Genomic DNA, 27,826 nt, shown 5'->3' with positions numbered 1-27,826 from the left:
GCGCCCTGGTCCCACCCCGCGCCCAGGTCCCACCCCGCGCCCAGGTCCCACCCCTCGGAAGGACGCGGCCCTCTGATAGGCCGGGAGGGCGGGGTTCCGGAGCTGCCCTCAGGGCTCCGTCCAAGGGTCACCACCCCAGCAGCTCCCCCGTCCACCCCCCCCGCCCCCCAAGCAGGGGCTGGCGCGCACGTGATCGCGGTGACCGGGTCCGCTACCCGCACGCCCGCCGCCTGCAGCCGCCGGACATGGACTCCTCGGCGCTGAACCACCTCTACGTGCGGGTGCTGCGCCTCCCCGAGCCGCCCAGGCCCTCCTGGCTCGGGACGGCCGCGCTGGGCCTGGGCCTGGGCGCCGTGGCGCTGGGCCTGGGTCTGGGCGCCGTGGCGCTGGGGACGGCCCTCTGGCGCCGGGTGCGGCGCAGGGGGCGCCGGCGGCGGCAGGTGGGCACCGTGGCGCAGCTGTGGATCTACCCGGTCAAGTCCTGCAAGGGGGTGGCGGTGAGCGAGGCCGAGTGCACCGCCCTGGGGCTGCGCAGCGGCCACCTGCGGGACAGGTACCGGCTGGCTCCGCGGGGTGGTGAAGGGGTGGGCAGGGGAGGCCGCGGGGTCGCTCACCGGTCCTTCCCGCAACCGGGAGTGGGTGGGACAAGGAACCGAGAAAGGGTTGCATCACCTCGAGCTGCGCACCCGGGGCTGCCACCTGCTGTCCCCGTGGATGGCTGGCTTCCCACCTCCCAAGGGCTCTCGCGCATCTTGCGCTCCTGTCAGGTGTGGCATCGGTCCCCAGGCGTGTCTAGCAGAAGCCCTGAGCCAGGACCCCCCCCCGCCCCCACCCCGTACCCAGCCCCGCTATTTTTTCTCACTGTCTCTTGAGAACTTGGGGCAGCTTGGAACCATCTCCCAGCCCCATTCAAAGAGCGCGCCCAGGCGGGGCACAGGATAGGATGGAAACTTGAAGCTCAGGTTTCTTGCAGCTTAAAAAGCGCCATTGCATTGTCGTTTTACTGTGTCAGTTAAAACCAAAACAAGAACATGTGCTGAGCTAATATTCCCCCTAATTCTCTCAAGCTGGTTTTTATGGGTTAAGCACCGGGTTCAGAGCCTCGTGCGTGTAGAATAGTGGTTGTATTCATGCCCTATTGGGTAGGCACAATCCCTGTAAATTCCTGGGGTTCAGTGATCGTGAACTCCTGGGGTTCAGCGAAGGCTGCAAAGGCCCCGAGCAAGTGGCTTTGTCCTCCTCGGGGTCTGGCTTCAGGCCATTGCCGGCCTGGTTATAAGCCTGCAGCTCACACTCCTTCCTCCCGAGCACCTCACAGCTTCTGTGGGTGACCCAGGGCTGAGGGCCTGTAACTTTCTTCCTGCTCCCCTGGTAGAGGGCATCGGGACACCTTGGAAAGGTGAGCGATGCATCTGGCTTCAGGGAGGAAGCCAACAGTCCCAGCTATCCCCCGGTTTGCGCGGAGGACTCCGGAGGATGGTAGCATCGATTCTGTAGACCCAGAGGCCAAGGGCGTTCATTGCCATTTCTCTGAGTCAGTTGAACATAGATGGACTGAGCTCATAGTACAGTGGGCAGTGATAAAAGCTGGCATTTGTGCCAGACACTGGGGTACATTCTTCATTGCCCTGCTGCCAGGAACTGTGACCCAGAGATGCAGTCCTGTGTGACAGCTGACTCAGTGTGACAAGTGCCAGGACGCATGGGAGGGAACGACATCATTGCTTGAGCTGAAAATATAAAAATGATGATGAATTTTCCCGGCAAGCCCGTTGGGAGACGAACATTCTAGAGAGAGGGGATATGCTGGGGACAGGTAGGGGGGTGGAGTGGGGGACGGGAAGGCTAGCGTCCTCTTAGGTATTTACCAAAGCGATTGGGAACGGGTTCTTGGACAAACACTGTACACCAGGGTCATTGCAGCGTTATTCACAGCAGCTGAAAGGTGGAACCAACCCAGTTGTCCATCATCAGGTGAGTGGGTCAGCACCATGTGTTGTGTGCACACAAGGGAATATTACTCGGCCAAAGAAGGACTGGAGTTCTGATACGTGCTATAGCATAGATACATCCTGAGAACATTATATTAAGTGAAGTAAGCCAGACGCAAGAAAAAGTACTCTGTGAGTCCACTTCCATGAAGTATGGAGAATAGGCAAATTCATAGAGATGGGCGAGAGGTTACCAGGGATTGTGGGGAGAGGGTAATGGGGAGCTGTTGCTTAATGGGTACAGAGTGTCTGTTTGAGATGATCAAAGGTTTTGGAAATCGATAGTTGTGGAGAGCGGCTACAGTGTTTGGACAGGTGCAAGCCTCGGACTGATGAGAGGGCACAGTGCTCTCATGGCCACGTGCAAGTCCCAGCTTGGAGGGCAGAGCCCTCCCAGCACAATTATAGCCAAAAGCCATAGTTGTAAACTAGAACCTATGGTCCGAACACGTGGCCCCACGTGCCTGAGTGATGTGGCCTTGATAGAGTTCAGGTGCATGTAATTGAGTAGATTCGAAACCCACGAGAGCGTTGTAACCACGCCCTTACGTTGCCTCGTGGAATCTGGCTACAAAAATAAAGAGACGGCTTACAGGCACAGATAGTGCTGGTGGTTGCATACCACTGTGGATGTACTTAATGCCACTGAGTTGTGCACTCAAAAATGCTTAAAATCACATTTTAAAAAAACATTTAGCCCTGGCCGGCTTGGCTCAGTGGATGGAGTGTCAGCCTGCGAACTGAAGGGTCCCAGGTTCGATTCCAGCCAAGGGCACATGCCTGGGTTGCGGGCTCAATCCCCGGTAGGGGGCGTGCAGGAGGCAGCCGATCAGTGATTCTCTCTCATCATTGATGTTTCTATCTCTCTCTCCTTCTCCCTTCCTCTCTGAAACCAATAAAGAAATACATTAAAAAAATAAGTAAATAAATAAATAAAAACATTCATTCCCTATTGATGGACACTGGTTGCTTCCGCCCTTTGGCACTGTGTGTGAAGAATGCTGCTGTGAACATCGGTGTACACGTCTCTGAGTCCCTGTTTCTAGTTCTTTCGGGTGTATACCCAAGAGTATGCCGGGTATTTCATGTTATACAGATTAAACTGCAATAAAAAATTTAAAAAAAAGAAAGGCAGGCGGGTGTGAGGGCACAGGGAGGTGACCACACCGGCCTAGCTGCAGGGTTAGGGGGCGACGGGGTCAGATTTGTATTTTAGAAAGACCAGACACCGTGGGTTACTAGCCAGGGTTACTAGAAAGAATATTCATGTACTGGAACCAAGGACTTGGCCCAGGGAAGACCCCTGTCCACATCCAGGGTGAGGGGCTGATGAGAGGGTAGGTCAGGGAAGAGCTTACATTGACCTCCTACTGTAGCTGTACACCTCAACCCTGACGACCGGCTGGGTCTCAAAGTACCTGCCATATTTTCTTTCATATATATATGTACTAGAGGCCCGGTGCATGAATATGGTGCACTGGTAGGGTCTCTAAGCCTGGCTGGCGATCAGGGCCGATTGGGCCTTCCAGCTGCCAGCCAGGGCCTTCCTTCATTCCATGCCGCTCCCTGGTGGTCAGTGCATGTCATAGCAAGCGATCAAACTCCCCTGGGGACAATTTGCTTATTAGGCTTTTATATATATAGTTTGATTTTACAGAGAGGAAGGGAGATGGATAGTGAGTTAGAAATATTGATAAGAGAGAAACATTGATCAGCTGCCTCCTGCACACCCCCTATTGGGGGATTGAGCCCCCAGCCAAAGTACATGCCCTTGACTGGAATCGAACCTGGGACCCTTCAGTCCGCAGGCCAACATTCTATCCACGAGCCAAACTGATTAGGGCCATATTTTCTTCCTATGTCTACAGATCCCCATAGCACAAGCTCACCTCTGCAATGGTAATCATCCAATCCAGTGTGAACCGAAATTACTCAAACATCGTTATGTGTAGCTCCCTTGGGAGCCGCGAGGCAACTTACACAATTGCATTGTTCTTCTCGTGGAAACGGTTCTTTCTGTTGCTCTTATTCCTCTCTTTTTTTCTTTTTCTTTTTTCTTCTCTTTCTGGGAAGTACCTCTAGGCCAGGAGTACTGGCCAGAAATACCATTGTCCCTATTAACAATAGACCTTTTGGTAAATTGCAGAATTCACAGTTCTGAATACAGAAACATTACCTTTTTTTGAAAGGGGAGGGGGTGGCTTTGGCAAGGCGTATATGGCATTGAATGCGGTCAGCTGAACTCCAAGCTCTGTGAACAGTATAGCAAGAGCCTTGGTACCTCCGCATGCAGGAGCCCTACTGTGTGTCAACCTCTGCGGGCCTTGAGGGCTTTCTGGGAAATACAATATCGTCATTTCCTTGGGGCGGGTTGAACGAAAGTGATCAGACTTTCATTTGAGATGAAAATGTAACTCACATCTCTGATTTCTGTGCCCTCCATCAAGGAGCTGAAAAATGTCCTGTAGAAATTATGTCAGATGCTTGAGCGGCTATGAGACCCTTTTGCAATGAACTAAAAGACTCAGTCTTGCTGGGCTGCTGAGCTGATGGTTCGGACAGACACAGTCACTCACACAGCAGGCTAATGGGGAGGGATTCAGAGGCCCTGCAGACGGGCAGCCTGTCATGGCAGTCTGCTGAGAACCAATATCAATAGTAATTAATATAAATGGAGAAGTCTGGTCAGAAGGCCGAATTGGGCTCTTTGATATTCACAGGGTGAATATTTGCATTTTATTACCTACTGCTGACTCAGTGGCCTAAAGCGGACTCCCCCAACCTGAGAATCTTACTGTTTACTAAAGAATCACCTTTGCTATGCCTGTTGGCATTCCTAAAAGGCAATTGTGTATTCTAGTAAATAAATGCAGATGGGAACGGAGACTCAGTGGAACTTGGTCTCTTGAACCAGGCTCGAAACTGGCTTCCCCCATGATTTCAAATTTATATTTCTTATCTTGTGTTTTAATTTGCACGTCAGCCCTTTCTCCAAGTCTTTGAACCCGAGGCCACGCTGGCCGTGGCTTCACAGCGGTCCGTGCACATCTCGTCTTTTGCAGGTTTTGGCTGGTGATCAACGAGGCAGGGAACATGGTGACTGCTCGCCAGGAGCCTCGCCTGGTCCTGGTGTCCCTGACCTGCGAGGGGGACACCCTGACCCTCAGTGCAGCCTACACACCGGACCTGCTGCTGCCCATCGAGACGCCTGCCACCAACCCCGTGCTCAAGTGCAGGTAAGCTGCTGGCCGTTCCTAGCCCTGGCGTGAGTGTTTGGAGAAAGTTCCAATTTCAGAGGGAAGCCCCAGAAAGGTGGTCAGCAATTAGCTATGGATCCCACATCCTCAGGATCATGAAGGTTCAGAAATGTGTGTTCATGTGGGGTTGATGGCCATAGAAGCCCCGTGTTGGAACACCCCGGGGACAAAGGCGTATTGACCTGTCAGGGAGGGACAGATGACACCCCCAGAGGCTAAAGGACCAGCGTGGGGTGGGAGTGACTGGGGGAGGAGCCTGGAAGAGGTGAGATTAGACCAATGGATGGCCTTGGACTGGCCCTACTCTGCCTGGAAAGATGAGGAACCTTCCCAGTGTGAGTGAGGGAAGACGGACAGATGGCTGTGTGACCCGTGATATTCAGGTCTGATAAAAGGAGGTTCCAGAATAGAAACAGGCAGCTGGGACCTGCAGTCACCCAGGGTCAGAGTCCCAGTGAGCGGGAGAGTCAGCCAGGAGCCCCTCTACCCCCCAACATCAGAGGGGCGACAGGAAGCAGTGATTCCGGGGAAACTAGCATGGCTTCTAAGAAATCAGGCGTAGAGATGATTTTTTTATCCTCTTGTGGGGAAAATTAAAATGTGGTCTTATTACACGTTTGTTCCAGTTGCTGCATTTTGCATTAGAAATGCTAAAGGTAATCCATATTGTAGAGCGTGTCACATCAAAAAATGTAGTTAGCCGAAAAGGTCCAAGACCCCCGAAAGTTCATAGAATGCAACCAATTATATAACCAATATAATTTCTAGAATATCCTGGAGTTTTAAAACATGATAATATGCTTCTGTTATAATTGGTGTGTTTTATTCTGATTATAAAACAAATATATATTTATAGTTGAAAAATTGGAAAATACCAAAAAAAAAAAAAAAAAGAAAAAACAGAAACAAAACCCATCTGAAATAACTATAGTTAATATTTTGCCATATTTCCTTCCTGTTTCTATGGCTAATATATATAATTTTTTTTTCAAGAGAGAATTTTATTTTTTTCAGTTTTGCCAATTTTATTGAACCAATAAAATTCCTACTAATAACAATGAAATAAATTTTTGCAAGTATAAATGTGATACAGTTTAACAAAACCCATTGTTCTGTACCTATAAATAGCTTTTCAAAATGTCATAAAAATTATGGCTAATATTTTTAAAACCAAATTGAAATGATTCAAAAAAAATCAGAGTTTTGAATACTGTTATATACTTAAGTCGATAAATTAAATATTTTTCTTATATCATTAAAAAAATCTTCTAAAATACCATTTTTTTTAAAAAATATATTTTATTGATTTTTTACAGAGAGGAAGGGAGAGAGATAAAGAGTTAGAAACATCGATGAGAGAGAAACATCCATCAGCTGCCTCCTGCACATCTCCCACTGGGGATGTGCTCGCAACCGAGGTACATGCCCTTGACTGGAATCGAACCTGGGACCTTTCAGTCCGCAGGCCGACGCTCTATCCACTGAGCCAAACCAGTTTCGGCTAAAATACCATTTTTTATGTTGGTAAAATGTTGCCTTCTGTGGGTGTCCTTTCTGCATTTTAACACATCCCCACTTTTAGACATTTGAATTGTTTTTCTTTTTTTTTTTTTTTTTTAATATATTTTATTGATTTTTTACAGCGAGGAAGGGAGAGAGATAGAGAGTTAGAAACATCGATGAGAGAGAAACATCGACCAGCTGCCTCCTGCACATCTCCCACTGGGGATGTGCCCGCAACCCAGGTACATGCCCTTGACCGGAATCGAACCTGGGACCTTTCAATCCGCAGGCCAACGCTCTATCCACTGAGCCAAACTGGTTTCGGCTTGTTTTTCATTTTTTTCCAGGTATGAGGAAGAACATGCTAAATATCTTCACTAGAGGCCCGATGCACGAAATTCGTGCAAGGAGCTCGGCCCTGGCAGCTGCAGCAGCTCGCCTTGGCCCTTGCAGGCCCGGCTTCGTCCAGAAGGTCGTTCAGCTGTCCGGCCTAATTAGCATATTACGCTTTTATTATTATAGATAAGTCTTTGTTAATACCTCTTATTATTTCCTTAGGGGGGGAAATTTAGCAATGGTTTTGTTAGAATCAAAAGCTGTTGAGCTTTGGATATATTCCTTTGCAGAATGGTTATACCAGCTCTATAGCCATGAGCGATGTATTGGGCATATCTCTCTCATTACATTCTGACCCTTATGGTCAAAGATACTTTGCCATTTGTATGGGGGAAATGGGGATTTCATGTTGATTTAATGTGCATTTTTAATATGCCTATTGGAATTTGTGTTTCACGTCTGTCTATATCCTGGCTCCTGTTTGCCACGGTTAGATCGTTACCCATACTTTTTTGTGGTGAACATTTCTATCCCTTAATTTTTAATCCATTTGCAAATGGCGTGACCTTTTGCATGATCCCGTACAGGCTTTGGCCCCTGCCCCAAAGACCAAACAAGAACCTGTTTGAAAATTGCAAATGAGAAATGCTCAGACTCTCCGGGCAAAGATGTCCAGAATCCGCTGGTCCATCCTACCCAAAGTCACCTACAAATTCAGTGCAATCCTGACCCAAATGTCAATGCCATTTGCCACAGAAATAGAAGAGTACAATCCTAAAATTTGCATAGAACCTCGAATTACCCCGAATAAAGCAATCTTGAGGGGAAAAAAAAAAAAAGAACAAAGCTGGAGGCATCCCACTTCCTGATTTCAAACCATACTACAAAGCTACGATAATCAAAACATTACCGGCATGAAAATACTAGACAACAGATCAATGGAACAGAATCAAGAGCCCAGAAATAAACCCACGCCTACAAAGTTGCTTGATATTTGACAAAAGAGCCAAGAGTAATCGCTGGGGAAAGGACAGTCTCTTTGAGAAATGGTTTTGGGAAAAGTGGATATTCACAGAAGCGGGGACAGGCTAACATCACATCCCCTGATAATGAAGGAATGAGGGTGATGTCACAGGGTGGGGCAGGGTCTCTGATACGGGTGGGGCAGGGTCAGGGCCCCAGATTTGCAAAGCCAGGCCCACTCTTAGCTCCTGCCGCCCCCTGCAGGGTGCACGACCTGGAGATCGAGGGCCGGGACTGTGGCGAGGCGGCGGCCCAGTGGATCACCAGCTTCCTGAAGACCCAGCCCTACCGCCTGGTGCACTTCGAGCCTCACATGCAACCAAGAAAGGCCCACGAGATAAAGGATGCGTTCCGGCCCACGGACCAGGTGAGAGAGCGCCCTTGGTCTTGGCCCTCGGGTGACCGATGGGAGGCAGGCTTCCTTGGAGCTGAGAGCCCCTTGGGCGGGGCGCATATCTGCTGAGCTCAGCACTGTGGTTTTGCTGGTGCCCCCCCCCTCCAAGCGAGCGGCCACCCCCAGCAGGTCCCCTCCCCCGCTGGTGATTGCAGTCAGCAAAAATGCAGCCGTTCCCTTGGGGGCATCATCCGTGTTTGCTGATTTGGGGGAGACGCCTGCATTTTTGGCCACAAGCATCCCCTTGCTGTTTACATAAGCCTGCTGGTGCTCCTAGGTTTCAGAACTGGTCTGTGGCGGTAACTTCTGCTCCATTCTGTGGCTGCATCCGTCTGGCCTTTTATTATTATTATTATTATTACTATTTTTATTATTATTTTAAATTCTCACCCGAGGATGTCTTTCCATTGATTTTTAGAGAGAGTAGAAGAGAGAAGGGAAGACAGAGAGAAACATCGATGTGAGAGAGACACATCGATTGATTGGTTGCCTCCTACACGTACCCCAACCAGGGCCCGGGCCAGGGAGGAGCCTACAACCAAGGTACATACCCTTGACCGGAATCGAACCCGGGGCCCTTCAGTCCGCAGGCTCATGCTCTGAGTCCCGCCTTTTTACAGTTTGCAGTTGGGGTCAGATCACCATGGGGCACATGGGTGTGTGTCTGGCGATCCACAGACTTAAAATGACTATACCAGCTCTTCCAGGAACAAGGTGCACGGAGTCATCGTAACAGTGGGGTTGGGAGCACATTGTTGTGTAGTTCCATTACTAGGGCCACTAAACAAGTCACGGTCAGCAAGAGTCTTTATTTTTTTTAAAATTGATTTCAGAGAGGAAGGGAGAGGGAGGAGAGATAGAAACATCAATGATGAGAGAGAATCATGGATCGGCTGCCTCCTGCACGCCCCCTACTGGGGACCGAGCCCGCAACCCGGGTATGTGCCCTTGACCAGAATCGAACCCGGGACCCTTCAGTCCGCAGGCTGACTCTCTGTCCGCTGAGCCAAACCGGTTAGGGCCAGCAAGAGTCTTTAACACTGATGTGCAGGTTGCAGAAAAAATAAATATCCGTGGAATCGGTGAATGATTTTTTATTCACACACAATGAGGTCATCGAGCCCAACCGCCTTACTAAACGTGAGAAACTAGAGGCTTGAAATGCTGGAGTGACCTCCCCAAGGGCATCTGCCCACCGACAGCTCCAAGATCCCAAGTTTATGTCCACTTCACTCCATCATATAATTCCCGTTATCTGCAAGGCCTTCCGAATCACTGTGGCTTTTCGATAAAAAGGCCCGGCCTGCGTGGCTCAATGGTTGAGCATCGAACTATGTGTGAGCCAGGAGGTCTCGGTTTGCTTCCTGGTCATGGTAAGGGCCTTGGGTCTAAGGCTCGATCCCCAGCGGGAAGTGTGCAGGAGGCAGCCGATCAGTGGTTCTCTCTCATCATTGATGCACTTGATGTTTCTCTCTCTCTCTCCCTTCTTCTCTGGGATCAATAAAAATACACTTAAAAGGATCTAGAGAAATATTTAGAGAGATTGGGGGAGGGAGAAGGGAGGGTCCCACGGACTAGACCCACCGGACATCTGCGAAATCCTTTGTGTAAGAACAATTTGTCTCTTCATCAGATCGCTTACTCTGACGCCAGCCCGCTCCTGATACTGTCCGAGGCTTCGCTGGCCGATCTCAACTCCAGGCTGGAGAAGAAAGTGCAGGCGATGAACTTCAGGCCCAATATCGTCATTTCGGGGTGTGGCGTCTACGCAGAGGTAACACTAGCCTTCCTTGCCTTTTCCCTTGGACTTAACTTTTTTTAAAGGTCCGAGAGTGTTCGAAGTGACATTAGATTATTTCTAAGGATGCATTATTTATTGGCCCTGCACGGCACAGCAGTTCATTTTTCGATTTCCTGTGCACCCGATCAGTGTTTTTAGGGGGGTGGTGGGTCACAGATATAGACAAGGCAGAGATGTGCTTTGGGGAGCAGTTCCGGGTCTGAGGTGTCCCAGGAGAGTTCCCAGGAAGCAGACGGGTTTTTGAGCCAGGTTTCCTTAGCAGAGAGCCCGTGAGGCGCGGGGACCCTGGGACAGGGACGGGGAGTGCTCCCGTCTGGTGGAAGGTGCTTTGCTGGTTGGCCGATGGCCTCTTGGGGAAGACTGGCCTTCCCACCGTGGCTGCTGGAGGCTCAGTTTTTACATCAGAAGCCTGGGAGGACACACACATTCATTGCGTAGCAGCCTCGGTCTCCACTCAAGCTTCTGGCCTGTTCTCCGGACCCTTCTCCACCCTGAAGACCCCTAACGAACATCCTTGTTCCCTTCTGTTCCACGTGGATGCTAATCTCAACGTTAGGAGGTCTGAGACCGAGGCTGAGTGTCCCCCAGCGCCTGCTCCTCCAGCCTGGCCGTCTCGGTGCCTGGTGGCTCTGACTCGCACATACCGACTCCCATGTACTTGCTCAGGCCCCAGACTGGGACCCCCCGCCCCCCTTTTTTCTTCTCTCTCTCATTTCCCACATTCAAATGGTGGACAAATCCTGGTGGCATTGTCCTCCCGTTCTTCTCCTCGCCCTCCCTGGGTGGGCCATGTCACCATCCTCTCTCAAACGCTGCTCTTCCTGCTTCTACCCCAGTGATGGCGAACCTGTGACACGCGTGTCAGAGGTGACACGCGAACTCATTTTTTTGGTTGATTTTTCTCTGTTAAATGGCATTTAACTATATAAAATAAATATCAAAAATATAAGTCTTTGTTTTACTATTTGCAAAGATCAAAAAATGTCTCTATGTGACACGGCACCAGAGTTAAGTTAGGGTTTTTCAAAATGCCGACACGCCGAGCTCAAAAGGTTCGCCATCACTGCTCTACCCTGACCAACGCCACCATTGTACATGTCAGAGGACGCCTGTAAGTCACATCCCTGTTACCCTCCTGATTTCCCATCTCTCTTCAAGGAACACATGGCATCTTTACGGCGCCGGTCGAGGCCCTGTGTGATCCCGCACCCTGCCAGCTCCAGGCTCCGTGTCCTGTCGCTCTCTTCTTCTCTCTCTGTCTCTGCTCCAGCCACACTGGGCTCCTTCCCACCCCAGGACCTTTGCACTTGCTGGTGCTTCTGCCAGACATGCCTTCCCTCACACATCTCCGTGGCTCACTCCCTTACCTCTTCACTTCCCTGCTGGTCACCTCGAATCTTGCACTTTGCCCCACTTACAATCCCCTGACCTGACCTTTTTTTAAAATTTTTTTTTTTTATTGATTCATTTTAGGGGAGAGAAAGAGAGATGTTGATTTGTGGTTCTACTTAGTTGTGCATTCATTGGTTGATCTTGTATGTGCCCTGACTGGGGATCGAACCTGCAACCTTGGTACATTGGCACAGGGCTCTAAGCAACTGAAGTACCTGGTCAGGGCGCCCCTGGCCTTCTTTGAAAGCCCAGATTACAAGCCCCCTCCTCGGAAACGTTGTCTCTGATCACCTCCAGGTCCTGTGTCCTGGTAGGAGGGCTTTCGTGAGCTCTTCACCAGCATTTAGCACAGCTCTGGGCCCACAGTGTGCACTGAACCAACAGCAGTTTCTCCTTTTCGTCCCCTTTGCCAGATAGATTCCTGATATGGTGGAGTTTTTTTTTTACCTAATTTACCTGTGAATCAATTCCTAACAGTTTTTTAAAAAATATATTTTTATTAATTTCAGAGAGGAAGGGAGAGGGAAAGAGAGACAGAAACATCAATGATGAGAGAGTATCATTGATCAGTTGCCTCCTGCACGCTGCCCACTGGGGATCGAGCCCACAACCCGAGCGTGTACCCCTGACCGGAATCGAACCCGGGACCTTCCAGTCCGCAGTCCAGTGCTCTATCCACTGAGCCAAACCAGCTAGTTTGAAACTAACAGTTTTCATCGCACATAAAAGGGCCTCTAGGACTATTGCTTAAACTAGGTTTCCTAACTGGAACTCCTTTCTCTCCCTTTGGATCTTTCATGTTTTTATATGATGTCAGTGCCCCCTGGTGGGGAAGTGTACACAGAACAGGCTGGGGCTGCTCTACACCGAGCTGTCCAGCTTTCTGGACTGTTGGTGAAATGTGCAGTTCAGAGGCCCATTTCCTGATTTAAAAGAAAAACCTGCAAATACACATACCAAGAATAATACACACTGCCCGGCCGGTGTGGTTCAGTGGTTGAGCATCGACCTAGGAACCAGGAGGTCATGGTTCGATTCCTGGCCAGAGCACATGCCCAGGTTGCGGGCTCGATCCCCAGTGTGGGGCGTGCAGGAGGCAGCCGATCCATGATTCTCTCTCATCATTGATGTTTCTGTTTCCCTCTCTCAATCTCCCTTCCTCTCTGAACTCAAAAAATACATTTTTTTAAGAAAGAGCAATGTAGACTCTTAGAGGTAAAATTGTGAGTGTGGAGTTCTGCCTTGGGGTTATGATCCACAAAGTACTGGGCAGGTCCCTTTGAACTCGGGGTTTTTATCTTCAGGCTGAGGGCCAAGGGCCTGCCTCTGAGGGTAGGAAGGTCAGGCTGCAATCAGACGTTCCTGTCTTCCCATGTCCTTCCTTCTAATGACACTCGGAGGTGCCCCCCGCCCCCCCCCCCCATGCGTCATTGTGCCTCTCAGAATCTCCACCCCGAAGACCCGGTTCAGATCCCACCTTTCCCATCAAACCTCCCGTGACCCCAGCAGCCTGAAGATCCGCTCTCTAAACCCCCAGAACGCTGCCTCCTACTGTTACACCAGCACCTGCCCTGAGACCTTGTAAGGCAGTGGTTCTCAACCTTCTGGCACTTTTTTTTTTTTTTAATATATTTTATTGATTTTTTTTACAGAGAGGAAGGGAGAGAGATAGAGAGTTAGAAACATCGATGAGAAAGAAACATCGATCAGCTGCCTCCTGCACATCTCCTACTGGGGATGTGCCTGCAACCCAGGTACATGCCCTTGACCGGCATCGAACCTGGGACCTTTCAGTCCGCAGGCCGACGCTCTATCCACTGAGCCAAACCGGTTTTGGCAACCTTCTGGCCCTTTAAATACAGTTCCTCATGTTGTGACCCAACCATAAAATTATTTTCGTTGCTACTTCATCACTGTAATGTTGCTACTGCTATGAATCGTCATGTAAATACCTGATATGCAGGATGTATTTTCATTGTTACACATTGAACATAATTAAAGCATAGTGATGTATCACAAAAACAATATGTCATTATGTGTGTTTTCCGATGGTCTTAGGCGACCCCTGTGAAAGGGTCGTTCGACCCCCAAAGGGGTCGCGACCCACAGGTTGAGAACCTCTGTTCTAAGACCTTTCCTCCGTGTCTCTGGGACTTTTAAAAAGCACGCTGGCTGTTCAGTGTTTCACATTTGTATGTCGTATCTCCCCTGCTGGGTCGGAGGGCGTGCAGTCCATTGATTCGATTTGTCCTGAAAAGTAGACGCCAGCTCCCCTGGCGGACCATAGGGGAGCTTCCTGGGCTGGGTGCTTTGTGAGCCTCCAGCGCCGACGCAAAGGGAACGAGGCTGTTGGGCCTGCTGCTGATTTGTTCCCATCCGGCCGGAGGAGGTACAGACTCCCATGTGCAATGACTGAAGGGTCTTAATCCACCTCAGTCGCACACAAAGCGATCTGACACAGCCTCTCCAGACCCCCTCCTCGCTTTCCCCCACTCCTTCTGCCCCCCTTATTTCCCTGCCCCTTTGAGCCCGGCAGCATCAATCAGGGTGGCTTCCTGTAGGAGGCGGGCTTCCATCACAGTTTGACAAGTGAGAGGAAAAGGGAGCATTTCATTTCAGGTGAATGAACTGACACACGAAAGGCAGAGAGAGGGGCAGGAAGGGGCGTGTCTTCACAGGACTGATGTGAACTCTGCCGTCTTGGATGCGAGGGACACGTCGGGGCGAGGGCTCCCGAGTGCTCACGTGACCTTTGCTTCCTGTCCCCTAGGATGCGTGGCACAAGCTTCTTATTGGGGACGTGGAACTGAAGAGGGTGATGGCTTGTTCCAGGTAAGACCCTTCCGCCGCTGCCCGGGACAGGGAGGGGCGGGACAAGGCCCCTCTGTCCCCGTGTGATGTTCTGTGGGTCTGTGTGTGCAGGTGCGTTTCAACCACCGTGGACCCGGACACGGGCGTCATGAGCAGGAAGGAGCCGCTGGAGACCCTGAAGAGGTAGGAATGGGCTGTAACATCTCTAAGTAGAAGCAGTGAAACGCCACCACACACACACACACACACACACACACACAGCCTTAGAGCTGACGGGCCCTCGGGACTGGGATCTGGGAAATACTCCGGGGCGGACAGGAGGAGGCTGGTCCCCAGGGTGCCTGCTTGCACACATGGTTTTATTTTTCCTTGAGAACACATGATGCAAACAAACCAATTAAAAAGCAGACTCACGTTGTTTAGCAATTTTGGCACATTTTATCACGGACCGAGTATTAGATGATACCAGAATGTATTAGGTGTGATAATGGCATTGTGGGGGTGCAAGACACGTCCATATGTTTGGAAGAAGGTGTGGGGAAGTGACATGGTGTCTGGGATGTGCTGCAGATTATTTTAGCAAAAAAAACAACAACAAAAAAAACAACAACAACCAAAGAGACATGGGAGCCCTGGCTGGGTTGCTCAGTGGTTAGAGCGTCGGCCCATGGACTGAAGGGTCTTAGGTTCGATTCTTGGTCAAGGGCACGTACAATCCTCAGCCCCAGTCAGGGGTGTGCAGGAGACTACGAATCGATGTGTCTGCATTGATGTTTCTCTCTCTCCCCCTCTCCCTCTCCCTCCCTCTCTTTCTCGCCCACTTTCTCTAAAATAAAAATTTTAAAAAAATCAATGGAAAAAATATCCTCAGGGGAGGATTAACAACAACAAAAAGTAACGTGGGAAAAAAAACGTGTCAAAATCTTGATAAATAGAATCTGGGTGGTAGCTGTGGATTCATTGCACTATTCTTCTTTAAAAAAAAAAAATATATATATATGTATATATATATTATTGATTTCAGAGAGGAAGGGAGAGGGAGAGAGAGACAGAAGCATCTATGACAGTGGTTCTCAACCTTCCTAATGCCGCGACCCTTTAATACAGTTCCTCATGTGGTGGTGACCCCCAACCATAAAATTATTTTCGTTGCTACTTCATAACTGTCATGTTGCTACTGTTTTGAATCGTAAAGTAAATATCTGATATGCAGGATGTATTTTCATTGTTACAAATGGAACATAATGAAAGCACAGTGATTAATCACAAAAACAATATGTAATTATATATGTGTTTTCCGATGGTCTTAGGCGACCCCTGTGAAAGGGTCGTTCGACCCCCAAAGGGGTCGCGACCCACAGGTTGAGAACCGCTGATCTATGATCAGAGAAAATCATTGATTGCTGCCTCCTACACACCCCCTGCTGGGGACTGAGCCTGCAACCTGGGCATGGGCCCTGACCAGGAATCGAACTGTGACCTCCTGGTTCATAGGCCGACGCTCAACCACTGAGCCACACAGGCCGGGCTCTGGGTGTTGTTCTCCATGAAGCAGCAGGCAGGACAGAACTGGATGGTTCTGTGTCCCACCAGCCAAGCCGCTGGGGGAATCGACCCTCATCCTTTCCTGTACGTCAGGTTCTCTCTGCCACCGGCATGTCCCTTGGCGCCCAGCACCCTCCCCTGTGGATGTCAGAGGTGCCTGCCGTGGCGGGCACAGCCTCCCAAGAGCCCCCGTGGGTTGGGCCGCTCCTCTGACTCTTCAGCGCCCCCCTCCCCCTCCACGAGAGCCTGTGTTTACAGAGGACCATTGATCCAAACACAGAGCGAGGGGGGGCACACGGGGTCACGGGGACCAGCTCGCTCTCCTGAAATTCCACAGGCTCTCCGCAGCGCCCCCCCCAGGCCCCCCTCATTGCTCCTAAGCCCCCAGGAGACAGAGCAGCCAGCCTAGGTGTCTTCTCCTATCGCCCATGAGATTTAAATTGCCGTGAGGTAGTAATTTATGTGCCCCGGGGCAGGTGGTCATAAATCGGGCCGAGAAGGGCCCGGCCGCGCGACATAAATCATGGGAAGCGAAGCAAACAGTGGTGTCCAGACGCCTCCTGGCTCGGGGGGTGGGATGCTCCGAGCCAAACTGTCCCCCCCTCCATGTCCTCGTGGTGCCCGGGGGCTGCGTTGCCCCCCAGGCAAGTTCTCAGCAGGGAGGCCTCTCCCTGGCCTTGCCTCCGGTGCTGCCACCCACAGCGGGGCATGGGGTCCTGTGTGTTCAAGACATCAGCCTGGAGGCCCAGGGAGGCTGTCCACTGGCAGGAACCGATGAAGAAAGAATTAGTCTTTCCTTTTATTTTTTAAAAATATATCTTTATTGATTTCAGAGAGGAAGAGAGATAGAAACATCAATGATGAGAGAGAATCATTGATCGGCTGCCTCCTGCACACCCCCCTCCCCCGCACTGGGTATCGAGCCCGCAACCCAGGCATGTGCCCTTGACTGGAATCGAACCCGGGACCCTTCAGCCCGCAGGCCTACTCTCTGTCCACTGAGCCAAACCAGCTAGGGCCCTTTTATTTTTTTAAAAAAATATTTTTATTTATTTCAGAGAGGAAGGGAGAGGGAGAGAGAGAGAGATACATCCATGATGAGAGAGAATCATGGATGGGCTGCCTCCTGCACACCCCAAACTGGGGATGGAGCCCGCAACCCGGGCATGTGCCCTGACCGGGAATCTGAACCGTGACCTCCTGGTTCCCAGGTCAATGCCGAACCACTGAGCCATGGTGGCCTTTTCTTTCCTACGTGACACTAAAAGGAAACGTTCTCCGGGTGGAGGGGCAGGAGGAGACTTGCCATGTTGTTCCCACGCATCTGCTCGCTCTTCCCGGGGCCTCTCGTGTCTGCTGCCTGGCACAGGTGCCCGTACTGCTGCCAACAGAGGGTTTCACTCACCAGCACACCCATCGGTCCCGCAAAGGATGATGGGTCGCTGGTGACCTTGGGCCCACGCTGGGTGGGAGCAGCCGAAGGGATTTGGACACAGTGCCTGGCCTCCAGGGACTCCCCATCTTGTAGAACGGAGTCAGGCGCCCCAAACTACCCGAACAGGCATGTGAGGGCTGGAGGGGCCGGTGGAGAAAGCTGTGGAGGGCCAGTGACTCCCAGGGGGCGGGGGGGAACCTGGGCTTCCTCCCTGGGGGGTGCGCCATTGAGCTGGGCCTTGAGGACGAGGTAGAATTTGAATGCACGGGGGTCTGGGGAGGAGCATCCTGCAGGAATTTCGGAAAAATCACCAAACCAGTCAAATGCAGAAGAATATGGAGGACTCCTGGGCAGAGCCGCCTAAGGCAGAGATGGCGAACCTATGACACGCGTGTCAGAGATGACACGCGAACTCATTTTTTTGGTTGATTTTTCTTTGTTAAGTGGCATTTAAATATATAAAATAAACATCAAAAATATAAGTCTTTGTTTTACTATGGTTGCAAATATCAAAAAAATTCTCTATGTGACACGACACCAGAGTTAAGTTAGGGTTTTTCAAAATGCTGGCACGCCGAGCTCAAAAGGTTCGCCATCACTGGCCTAAGGGCATGGAAGGGGCGGGGGGGGGGGGGGCAGGTTTGAAAAGGCTGGCGAGGGCAGGTAGCGGCTGTGGCACACTAGACTGAAGCGTGGGAAGGTTCTTCTTTAGGCCAGTGGTCGGCAAACCGCGGCTCGCGAGCCACACGCGGCTCTTTGGCCCCTTGAGTGTGGCTCTTCCACAACATACCAACTTCTGCGCATGGGCCACGAAGTTTCAATCGCACCGTACGTGCGCGCCCGCACGTGGTATTTTGTGGAAGAGCCACACTCAAGGGGCCAAAGAGCCGCATGTGGCTCTCGAGCCGCGGTTTGCCAACCACGGCTTTAGGTCCTCATGAGCGATTGAACGTGTCCCGGCCCAGGAATGATCAGACCAGAGCAAACTTACAGAAGTAATGTGGTCTGGTGTCAACGATGAATTGGAAGGGAGGAGGAGGGAGAGGGCGGACGAGAGGCTAGGTAAGAGTTAGCCCCGTGGTCTGGGCAATGCTGGAAGCAAGCTTGTGATTGGGGGAGAAAAGGAGGCAAATTCAGATGGTGGGGGGTGGGTAGGACTTAGGACTGGGCCGCCGTGGACAAGCGCTGGACAGCTGGGGCCAAGGGGGAGGGATGGGCTTTGAGTGGCTGGTGGGATGGTGGTTCTGCTGACAGAGGTGAGGAGTCAGGAGGAGGGATGTCTGGGAGAAGGAAGATGATGACGGATGTCTACATATCAAGTACAGGGAACATAAGTTACCTGGAGAAAAGATGCGGGGATGTGGCCGCTGCTTGCACTTCTGCGGTGTGCGCACTGGGAGGCGCTGTTCTGTTTGACGGGGATGGCGCTCCCTGGAGCTGGGCCGCATGGCCCTGTGGGGTTGCCTCTCACCTCAGCGGAGAGGAAGCCAGGTATTGCTTGAGCTCTCGCTTCTGTGTGGCTGTCACTCATCATGGTCTCTCTCCTACTGTAGTTACCGCCTCTGTGACCCTTCTCAACAGAAACTGTATGGAAAATCGCCTCTCTTTGGACAGTACTTGGTTCCGGAAAACCCAGGGACCATCAGAGTGGGAGACACCGTGTACCTGCTGGACCAGTAATGGGAACCCCAGGTCCCGGGATGGCAGGTGCCTTGAAAAGCTGTCCTCGGAAATGCCACCCCTCGCCGTAACAGTGTTTTGGAGCTGCCGCCTCCGAGTTTGCTTGAGATCTGTGATTTCCGAGTCTTTGCTCTTGTGGACTTCCCTGTGTCACGATGTTTCCAGTGTCCTGAGGCTCCAGGCCAAAAAAATATAGTCTCCATAACTGAGCTGGACTTCAGGAAGTCACCTGCCGGGCGTCTGAAAATTCAGTGTTAAACTATGATTGCGGAGTAATTCTTTCTCCTTCCTCTTTATTCCTCTCCCTGGAGCACTCACCTCCGTCATGTCATTGCCACCCCCCAGGGAAAGAGAAAAGAAGAGAAAGAGCAAGAGTGGGCGAGTGAGATGCATGTTCTAGAAGGTTTTGTGACCGCACGTGTGGGGCACGCAAGGGAAATTAAATAGCTCCCCAAACCAGGCCGGGATGTCACTTGGCTTTTCTCCTCGAGCCCCGGGCGAGCTTCCGGAAGGGCACAGAGAGCATGACCTGGCCTGGGGGCGGGGTGAGGGCTTGTGCCTGGGGGAGGGATGGCAATTCGGTAGAACTGTGGCTGGAGGCCAGGGGAGCTTGACCAGCCAAGTGTGGCTCTGGGACATGGTCCATGGGGCTGTCACCACCAGTGCTGGGAGTCCAGGCAGGTGCCCCCGGAACTCTGAGAGCGAGACACAGTCAAACAGTGCCTGATGGTGGGCAGAGTGGCTCTCAGACCCGGCCTCCACCATAGGTGTGATCAGGGTGTTGGTGCCATACCCAACAGGGCACCTCCCTAAGTTTAATGGGTCCGTGCAATTCTTTTTTAAAATATATTTTTATTTATTCCAGAGAGGAAGGGGAGGGAGAGAGATAGAAACATCAATGAGGAGAGGGAATCATTGATTGACTGCCTCCTGCACGTTGGACCGAGCCCGCAACCCAGGCACGTGCCCTTGACCGGAATTGAACCTGGGACCCTTCGGTCTGCAGGCCGACGCTCTATCCACTGAGCCAAACCAGCTAGGGCTGGTCCGTGCAATGCTTAAGGTGTGCCTGGAGGGATGCTCCTCAAAGAATTCTGGGGACCGGTAGCTTTGGGCAGTCCTGCGGGCCTCACTGCTCTCCCAAGGCCAGCAGCCCGCCGCAGGCCCTGGAGACCTGCAGTTGGCGTTGAACACCACCCTTTCCTCCCCGCTCCCGCCCCCCAACCCCCCCAGGGTGTCCTCTTGCTGATCCTCTTTGAGACAGCTGCTCTGACCTCCAGGACGCGCCAGCCGGGGGCAGGGAGTCGGGTCAGCAGGAGAGGCGCGTTCGTGGGAAGGCTGGGAAGTTATAAGTCCTGGTCCCTGGAGGAGGCCCCTTGTGGGATGCGTCCTCCTGTGCTCTCCCCCGTGGAGGGATGGGACTAGGGCTTAAAAGGTCACAGGGATGAGGCAAGGGTATCCTGGACCAGCTCTCCATTGGTGGGTCTTAGGGAGAAGCATTCTCTCTCTTTGGACTCTTTGCCAAACCTGCCTTCGTGGATGGATGGGTGGATGAGAGGCGCCGTCCTCTGTCTGCTAGCCTTACTTCCATGGCAACGCACGCCTCCCCGATGGTGCTGTCTCCCACCACAATCAGAAGAACTGCCCCAGGCCCCTGCTGCCCCCACCCTACGTAGCTCTGCACTGTGATCTCCTCCCACCAGCAGGAACAGACACTGTTTGCTGCCCCCATGTTCTTAGAAATGAACCCGTGGGTTATGGTAGCATCTCAGGTTTCCCCATTCCAAGCAAGGGCAAGACTCTGGCTCCGCACCACCCATGTTTTGGGATAATAAAAATGCATTTTAAAATATATTCTTCTGTATTTCAGAGAGGAAGGGAGAAGAAGAGAGAGAAACATCGATGCTGAGAGAGAATCATGGATCGGCTGCCTCCTGTACGCACTGGGGATCGAGCCCGCAACCCAGGCATGTGCTCTGATGGGGAATCGAACTGTGAGCTCCTGGTTCATAGGTCGATGCTCAACCACTGAGCCCCCCGCTGACTGGGCTAAAAATGCATTTTTTAAAAAATAATGATTGGAGGGATCTCGGTGTCGGCTCTGACTGCGCTGTCCTCGGGAGGAGGCCCAGGCCACGGCCTTGACTGTGATCCTGCTCTCCCTCGATCGCAGCTTCGAGGGGGTGGGCACGGGTCCCATGCTGCCCCCCCACCCCCTGGCTCAGGAGGAGGAGTCACCTCCATCACAGGACAGGCTGGGGGTCTGTTAAGCAACAGAAGGGGCTGAGAAACGACTTCCCATCCAGCTCCTTCCAAGGCCCATGGGTGGGGTCAAGTTCACTCGCCTTTGGCTATCGACCAACCTAATCGCATCACCCTTGGTGGTCCTCCCTCATGCTCCCTGACCTTCCCAGAACATTCTAGACGGCTCCTGCTCCTCCTCCCTCCCTCCTAGGCCCACAGCCCCCCATTCCCCCACTTTGTTCCCTTCTCTCTACCCTCCACCCGTCCCTGACCTGTGTCTTCCAGCCCGGACTCCGGGCCTGGTGGAGCCGTGTGGGTTCCAAGTCAAGTCTCACTGGTGTCTCTCTCTCTCTCTCTCTCTCTCTCTCTCTCTCTCTCTCTCTCTCTGGGACGTGCTGGGAGCATGGTCCGTGAAGTCTCGTCGTCGTTATTTCTGATGAGTATTTTTACACCTGATAGTGTCTCGGAGCGATGTTCTTTGCCTGGCCTCGGGGAGGGGCCCCTTCCTCGAGCAATTAGAGCTGCTTGTTAGTTAGTCGGAGGCCCAGGACAGCGAGGACAGCTGGCGAGCTCGTCTCCGCCAGCGGCTCTGGTTAACATCAGCCCCGAAAGCTCTCTGTAAACACGTGAATAATTGATCGTCCGGCGCTCGCATAGCTACCGAGGATCTGAGCCCGCCTGACTCATTTGCGAGCCGTTCCTGTCGTCTGGCTGCCATAACATGGGAGGAATGATGATGGTTTCTTGGAGATTCTTCTGGGGCCGGAGTTGCCAAGACCGAGGCTGTAATGGTTTGTTATGATGACCTTTGTCGTTCCATTAGGGCTCAATTGCTTTAAAAAATGAAGTGCGCGGACTTTCGGATCGTGGTTAGCCTCTGCGCTGACCTGACATCATAGTTTACATTGCAGAATGTATTAATGACCGAGGAGTGTTTTCATGTCCCAGGGACAAGTTTTAACAACCATAATCTGCCCTCAGTCATCATAAATACAAACGTATTGGTCAAACAGATCTCGTTAATGTGGCCAAGATAAATGCAGGCCTATATTTTAAGGCAGCCGAAGTCCGAGAGAATATATGTGGAGCTTTTTTTTGTGTGGGGCGAGGGGATCTCGTCGACACGCTCTCAGAAGGCTGAGAGAATGGACGTCCCCCTCCCTGGTTTTCCTTGGGACAGAGAGAAAAGTCGGGGGGCTGTCGAGCAAGATTGTTCTCATAGTTTCTGGACCCCGTGAATGCCTGGTGGGGTGAATCTCCGTTCTTAAAGCCGTATTCTTCTCATGACGCTCACAGGGCTTACGGAAGAAGCCATGAAGATCGCACGTCTTAGCGGTGTGTTGCTCAACCGCATTTCCTTGAATCGCACCGAATCTTAAGAGTTTTAATTCTATTAATCCCCCTCACCCCCCTTTGCCCCAGCTTTGCGCTTCCTGGGGGAGGAGTCCCGGCCCCTCAGATGTTTCTGACATTTCGCATCGTTCCAGTTGGCAATCCAGATGTTGGCAGGCGACGTTCTGGGCAGGAGCTGCAGGATGGATCAAACACTCCGTCTTCCTCTTCGTTACATCACACTCCCAAGCGTTGGCCTTCGTCCGTGGTGGCCGCGTTGGAAGCTTCTCAGGCAGGATATAAATCCTTGTTGGAGGAACCCTTTCTGACTGTGTTTTCAGTCTGGACCAGGAAAATGTGCTTAAGGCAGTCATGGCTCCAACCTTCCCTTCTGAGAGAGCCAGCTGCTTCCCGGGGTGAGCTCATCTCCCTCCAGACACGGGGAACACGGCGCCACAGTTGACCTCCGTGTGGGTTGTGGTCACCTGGCGATGACGGATGACAGCTTCAGATCACACCGTTTACCCGTCTTCGCTGAGCAGAAGCTTCCCTCTGAGTCTGCTCTGGCCTTTGCCAGCATCACAGACTGGGCTGGAGAAATATGATTTTTGCCTGGAGCCTCTCTGGGGCTAGGGATTGGGTTATTTTCAAAGTGTTATTGGTGTGAGGATGCTCTGTGATGCTCTGTGTGGTTTAAGCTTTTTTTTAAAAAAATACTTTTAGCCCTAACTCGTTTGGCTCAGTGGATAGAGCGTCGGCCTGCGGACTGAAGGGTCCCAGGTTCGATTCCGGTCAAGGGCATGTACCTTGGTTGCGGGCACATCCCCAGTAGGGGGTGTGCAGGAGGCAGCTGATCGATGTTTCTCTCTCATTGATGTTTCTAACTCTCTCTCCTTCTCCCTTCCTCTCTGTAAAAAATCAAGAAACTATATTTTAAAAATATTTTTATTGCTTTCAGAGAGGAAGGGAGAAGGAGAGAGAGATAGAAACATCAATGATGAGAGAGAATCATGGATCAGCTGCTTCCTGCACGCCCCCTACTGGGGATCGAGCCTGCAACCCCGGGCATGTGCCCTGACCGGGAATCGAACCGTGACCTCCTGGTTCATAGGTCGACGCTCAACCACTGAGCCACGCCGGCCGGGCTGTGGTTTAAGTTTGTTGATCTCTTTAATAAGTGAGGCACATACACCCAGTTCATAGCAGTACTGTCCTCAACAGCCAAAGGTAGAAGCAACACAAGTGCTCATGGACGGAAGGATGAATAGACAACATGGAGTATTACTCAGCCTTCAAAAGGGCGGGAATTACGACATGTGTCACAATATGGATGCACCCTGGGGACATGATGCTGAGGGCAACAGGCCAGTCACAGAAAGACAAATACGGTGTGATTCCATCTCTGTGAGGTGCCTAGAGTAGACACATTCGCTGAGGCAGAGAGCAGAATGGAGGCCGCCAGGGGCTGGGGGCGAGGAGAGGGGGAGTGACTGTTTAATGGGGACAGAGTTTGAGTTGCGCAAGCTGGGAAGAGCTCTGGAGAATGGCCGGTGGTGATGGTTGCGCAACAGGGTGAATGTACTTCATGCCGCTCCACTGTGCACTTAAAAACGGTTACGAGGGTAAATCTGGAGTGCAGTGTATTTTACCACAATGAAGAAATAATAATAAAAAAGGAAATAAAGGGAGGCACATCAGAGACTTGGGGTTGAATTAATTCCAGCGCTCAGGGCCCTTCCTGGAATGAAAGCCCGGGCGGCTTCAAGAACCCCACCCCACCCAGAACATGAAGAATTCTTCTTGCCGACACCAAAGAGACAAAGACGTGGAAATGGAGTGTCTTTGAACTTCATCTCTATTGAGGGTGAGATGACTATTTAAGTTCAGACCTTAATTTCTTCTTTGAACTCCTCTGGACCTTGACTTGTAAGGGGGGTTAATTTCAGACTTGGGGACTCCCTGGTAATTTGACATTTGAGGGGGGCAGTGAAGTTCAAGTTCAGGACATCTTCTTGTCGGGGTGCCTTGCTGTTTCCCTGCAGGGCCTCTGGTAGGTGGTTTGGTCAGGGCGGCTAGAAATAATTTGATTTTTTTGGAAAATAAAAGAGGATCTGCATTTTTCCATCTGGACCACAGAAAGGCCTCCGAGAACGTAATGGGCTGCACTGACCCGTCCTAGAAATTCCACTGCTTCTTTCTGTATTCCTACACTACTTCCTCCAGCCTTGCTTTTTATCAGTAATAAAACAGATAGTTTGATGTAAAAAATAAATAAATAAATAGGACTTTAAAAAAAGATTTTTAAATTGATTTTTGGAGAGAGAGGAAGGGAGAAGGAGAGACACAGAGAGATCAATTTGTTGTTCTACTTATTTATATTTATTTGTGCGTTCATTGATTGGCCCGAACCCTTGGCATACTGGGATGATGCTCTAACCCCAGCGGTTCTCAACCTGTGGGTCGTGACCCCTTTGGGGGTCGAACGACCCTTTCACAGGGGTCGCCTAAGACCATCGGAAAACACATATATAATTACATATTGTTTTTGTGATTACTCACTATGCTTTCATTATGTTCAATTTGTAACAATGAAAATACATCCTGCATATCAGATATTTACATGACGATTCGTAACAGTAACAACATTACAGTTATGAAGTAGCCACGAAAATAATTTTATGGTTGGGGGTCCCCACAACTTGAGGAACTGTATTAAAGGGTCGCGGCATTAGGAAGGTTGAGAACCACTGCTCTAACCCATGAGCTACCCTGCCAGGGCTTTTGTTTTCATGTTTAAGACAAGGTGAGGGTCCGGGAAGCTGGTGAGTGATGGCCTCGCACGCGCTCACAGCGCAGGGAGGTTGTGTGTGCCAACTGGTTTTTCTCTCCTTCCACCTCCCGGCCAAACTTCAGAGGGAACTCTATATATGTGAGCTGGAAAAGATGAATTTCAGGCTTCCTTGAGAGCTTTCAAGCCTTAAATCCTTCTCGAAAATAACCTTCTCTCAGGAATCTCCAGGCCCAAGGAATTATAAAGCGTTTCCTTGGGCTGTGGAATGGCCGCGTGAGTCACTCCGGTTCCTTGGGTCTTTGAATAGGAGGATGTCATAAATCTGAAAGTATTTGTTCTGGTTTGTGACGAAGCAAAACTGTAGAATGTCAAATCAGATGCTGGTACAAACATATGAAATGGCACTTTTTTTTGCCCCCCAGCTTGGGGTATTGTGGCATGAAGCTTTGGGGCAGTAAAAGAATGTTTTTATAGCCTTGGATACCCAGCCTGCTTTTAGCTAGCTTTTCTTTCTGAGCACGAATGCAGGGTAAAAGTTCTTGCGTGTAGCTCTGTTTTCCCAGCGAGAGCGCAAGGCTGGGTGCAGGCGAACTTACCCCTTTGCAGGCTGTTGTTTGGGCTGAAACCAGGGGCCTGGGCCACGTGAGCTTGTGTGTGTGTGTGTGTGTGTGTGTGTGTGTGTGTGTGTGTGTGTGTGTTGGGGATGAATGGGATCCTAGCACCCTGGGATGTTTGGGTTGGGAGGGATCTTAGTTCACCAACTTCCTCATTGCCCGGGTCATGTTCATGGCCCTGTGTGATGACAGTCTTGACCCGGGGGGAAAGTTTCATGGTTTCCCCTGGTCCGTGGTCATGTGGCCTCCAGTTTTCCATCTCCAAACTGCGCTATGGTGCAGACAACGATGAGAAAAGAACAGTGAAGAAGTTATAACATATGGAGCACTGAAAAGTCATGATAGTTTTTCTTGTGTTGGCGCTTATGGGTAATCTTTCTGTAGTTTCCAAATATATATACTTTTTTATCATGAAGAAAATAAATTTCTATGTAAAATAAGACTATAGCCTCAGGACGTGTGTGTAGGTAATAATGCCCCCGAGAAGGTGATGGAGGATATCCGTAGCATTCTACAGAGCCAAGGCCACACGGTCCAACATGGGAGCCGTTAGCAACCTGGGGGTGTTGAAACATGGCTGGTCCAAATTCAGATATGAAAAAAAAAAAAATTCAGATATGCTGTGTGTGTAAAATACACACCAGATTTCAAAGATTTGTCCAAACAAAAAAGTGTCAGCTATCTCAGCAAGTATTTATGAAAATATTTTTATTGATGTTTTAGGGAGAGGGAGAGAGAGAGAGAAACATCGATGTGAGAGTGTAACATCAGTGGGCTGCCTCCTGCATGCCCCGGTGGGGGACAAAACCCTGGGCATGTGCCCCGACTAGGAATCGAACTGGCAACCCTTCGTAGCACAGGACAATGCCCAACTAACTGAGCCACACTAGCCAGGGCCCAGCAAGTATTTTTATCCCCATGATATATTGAAATGATAACAATTTAACTAAATTGGGTTAAATAAATTATTACAATTAATTTCATCCGTCCCTTTTCATCTTTTGAAGGCAGCTACTAGAACATTTAAAATTACCATGTGGTGCCCAGCCAGTGTGGCTCAGTGGTTGAGCATCGGCCTATGAACCAGGAGGTTACAGTACGATTCCCAGTCAGGGCACATGCTCGAGTTGTGGGCTCGATCCCCAGGAGGGGGTGTGCAAGAGGCAGCTGATCAATGATTCTCTCTCATCATTGATGTTTCTATCTCTTTTCCCCTCTCCCTTCCTCTCTGAAATCAATAAAAATAAATTTTTTAAAAATTACACTGTGGGAGTTGTATAAAGGAGAAGTTAGCAGTCACCTCGACAAGAATAGAAAAGACCCTTGAGCCTGTATAACACACCTAGAGTTAAGGCATCCTCTCCCACGTGGCGGCATCTAACCATGGCTTTGAGAAAGGAGAGTGACTTATGATTTATGAGGTTTCCTTCTGGGGTGACAAAAATATTCTGGATCTAGACGGTGGTGATGGTTGCCCAATATTAGGAATATACTACGTGTCACTGAGGGTACCTTTTCTCTCACGTGTGTTTTAACAATAAAGACATAAAAAGTACATACATGGCTCACATTATCCTACTGTTCGGCACCTGTTTGAAGCAAAGAGGTGGAGGGTGAAGCTTTGCTTAAAACTGTGTTCCTAGAAGTAAGGAAAAACGCAGAAAGAGGGGAGAACGG

At 50.8% G+C, this 27,826-nt stretch overlaps 1 protein-coding gene and 1 non-coding gene across 2 annotated transcripts; both read left to right on the top strand.

The window, feature by feature from the left end:
• The first annotated feature begins 130 nt into the window (after positions 1–130).
• On the top strand, positions 131–19,625 carry MTARC1 (mitochondrial amidoxime reducing component 1). Its single transcript, XM_070401434.1, has 7 exons — positions 131–553; positions 5,054–5,227; positions 8,315–8,477; positions 10,138–10,278; positions 14,468–14,529; positions 14,620–14,691; positions 19,042–19,625. Exons 1-7 carry the CDS (start codon positions 246–248, stop codon positions 19,166–19,168), a joined length of 1,047 nt encoding a protein of 348 aa, XP_070257535.1. The 5' UTR covers positions 131–245; the 3' UTR covers positions 19,169–19,625.
• A 7,794-nt stretch (positions 19,626–27,419) lies between these two features.
• Positions 27,420–27,542, top strand: LOC138999402 (U6atac minor spliceosomal RNA). Its single transcript, XR_011469389.1, has one exon. It is a non-coding gene; the product is annotated as a U6atac minor spliceosomal RNA (small nuclear RNA).
• The last annotated feature ends 284 nt before the right edge of the window (positions 27,543–27,826 follow it).

This window comes from Myotis yumanensis, unplaced genomic scaffold (genome assembly GCF_028538775.1).
Source record: "Myotis yumanensis isolate MYYU_CA2020_CCGP unplaced genomic scaffold, mMyoYum1.0.hap1 SCAF_22, whole genome shotgun sequence".
In the NCBI taxonomy this organism is placed as follows: Eukaryota; Metazoa; Chordata; class Mammalia; order Chiroptera; family Vespertilionidae; genus Myotis; species Myotis yumanensis.
Note: the sequence above shows the minus strand (reverse complement) of the source record. Positions and strands in the feature narration are given on the sequence as shown.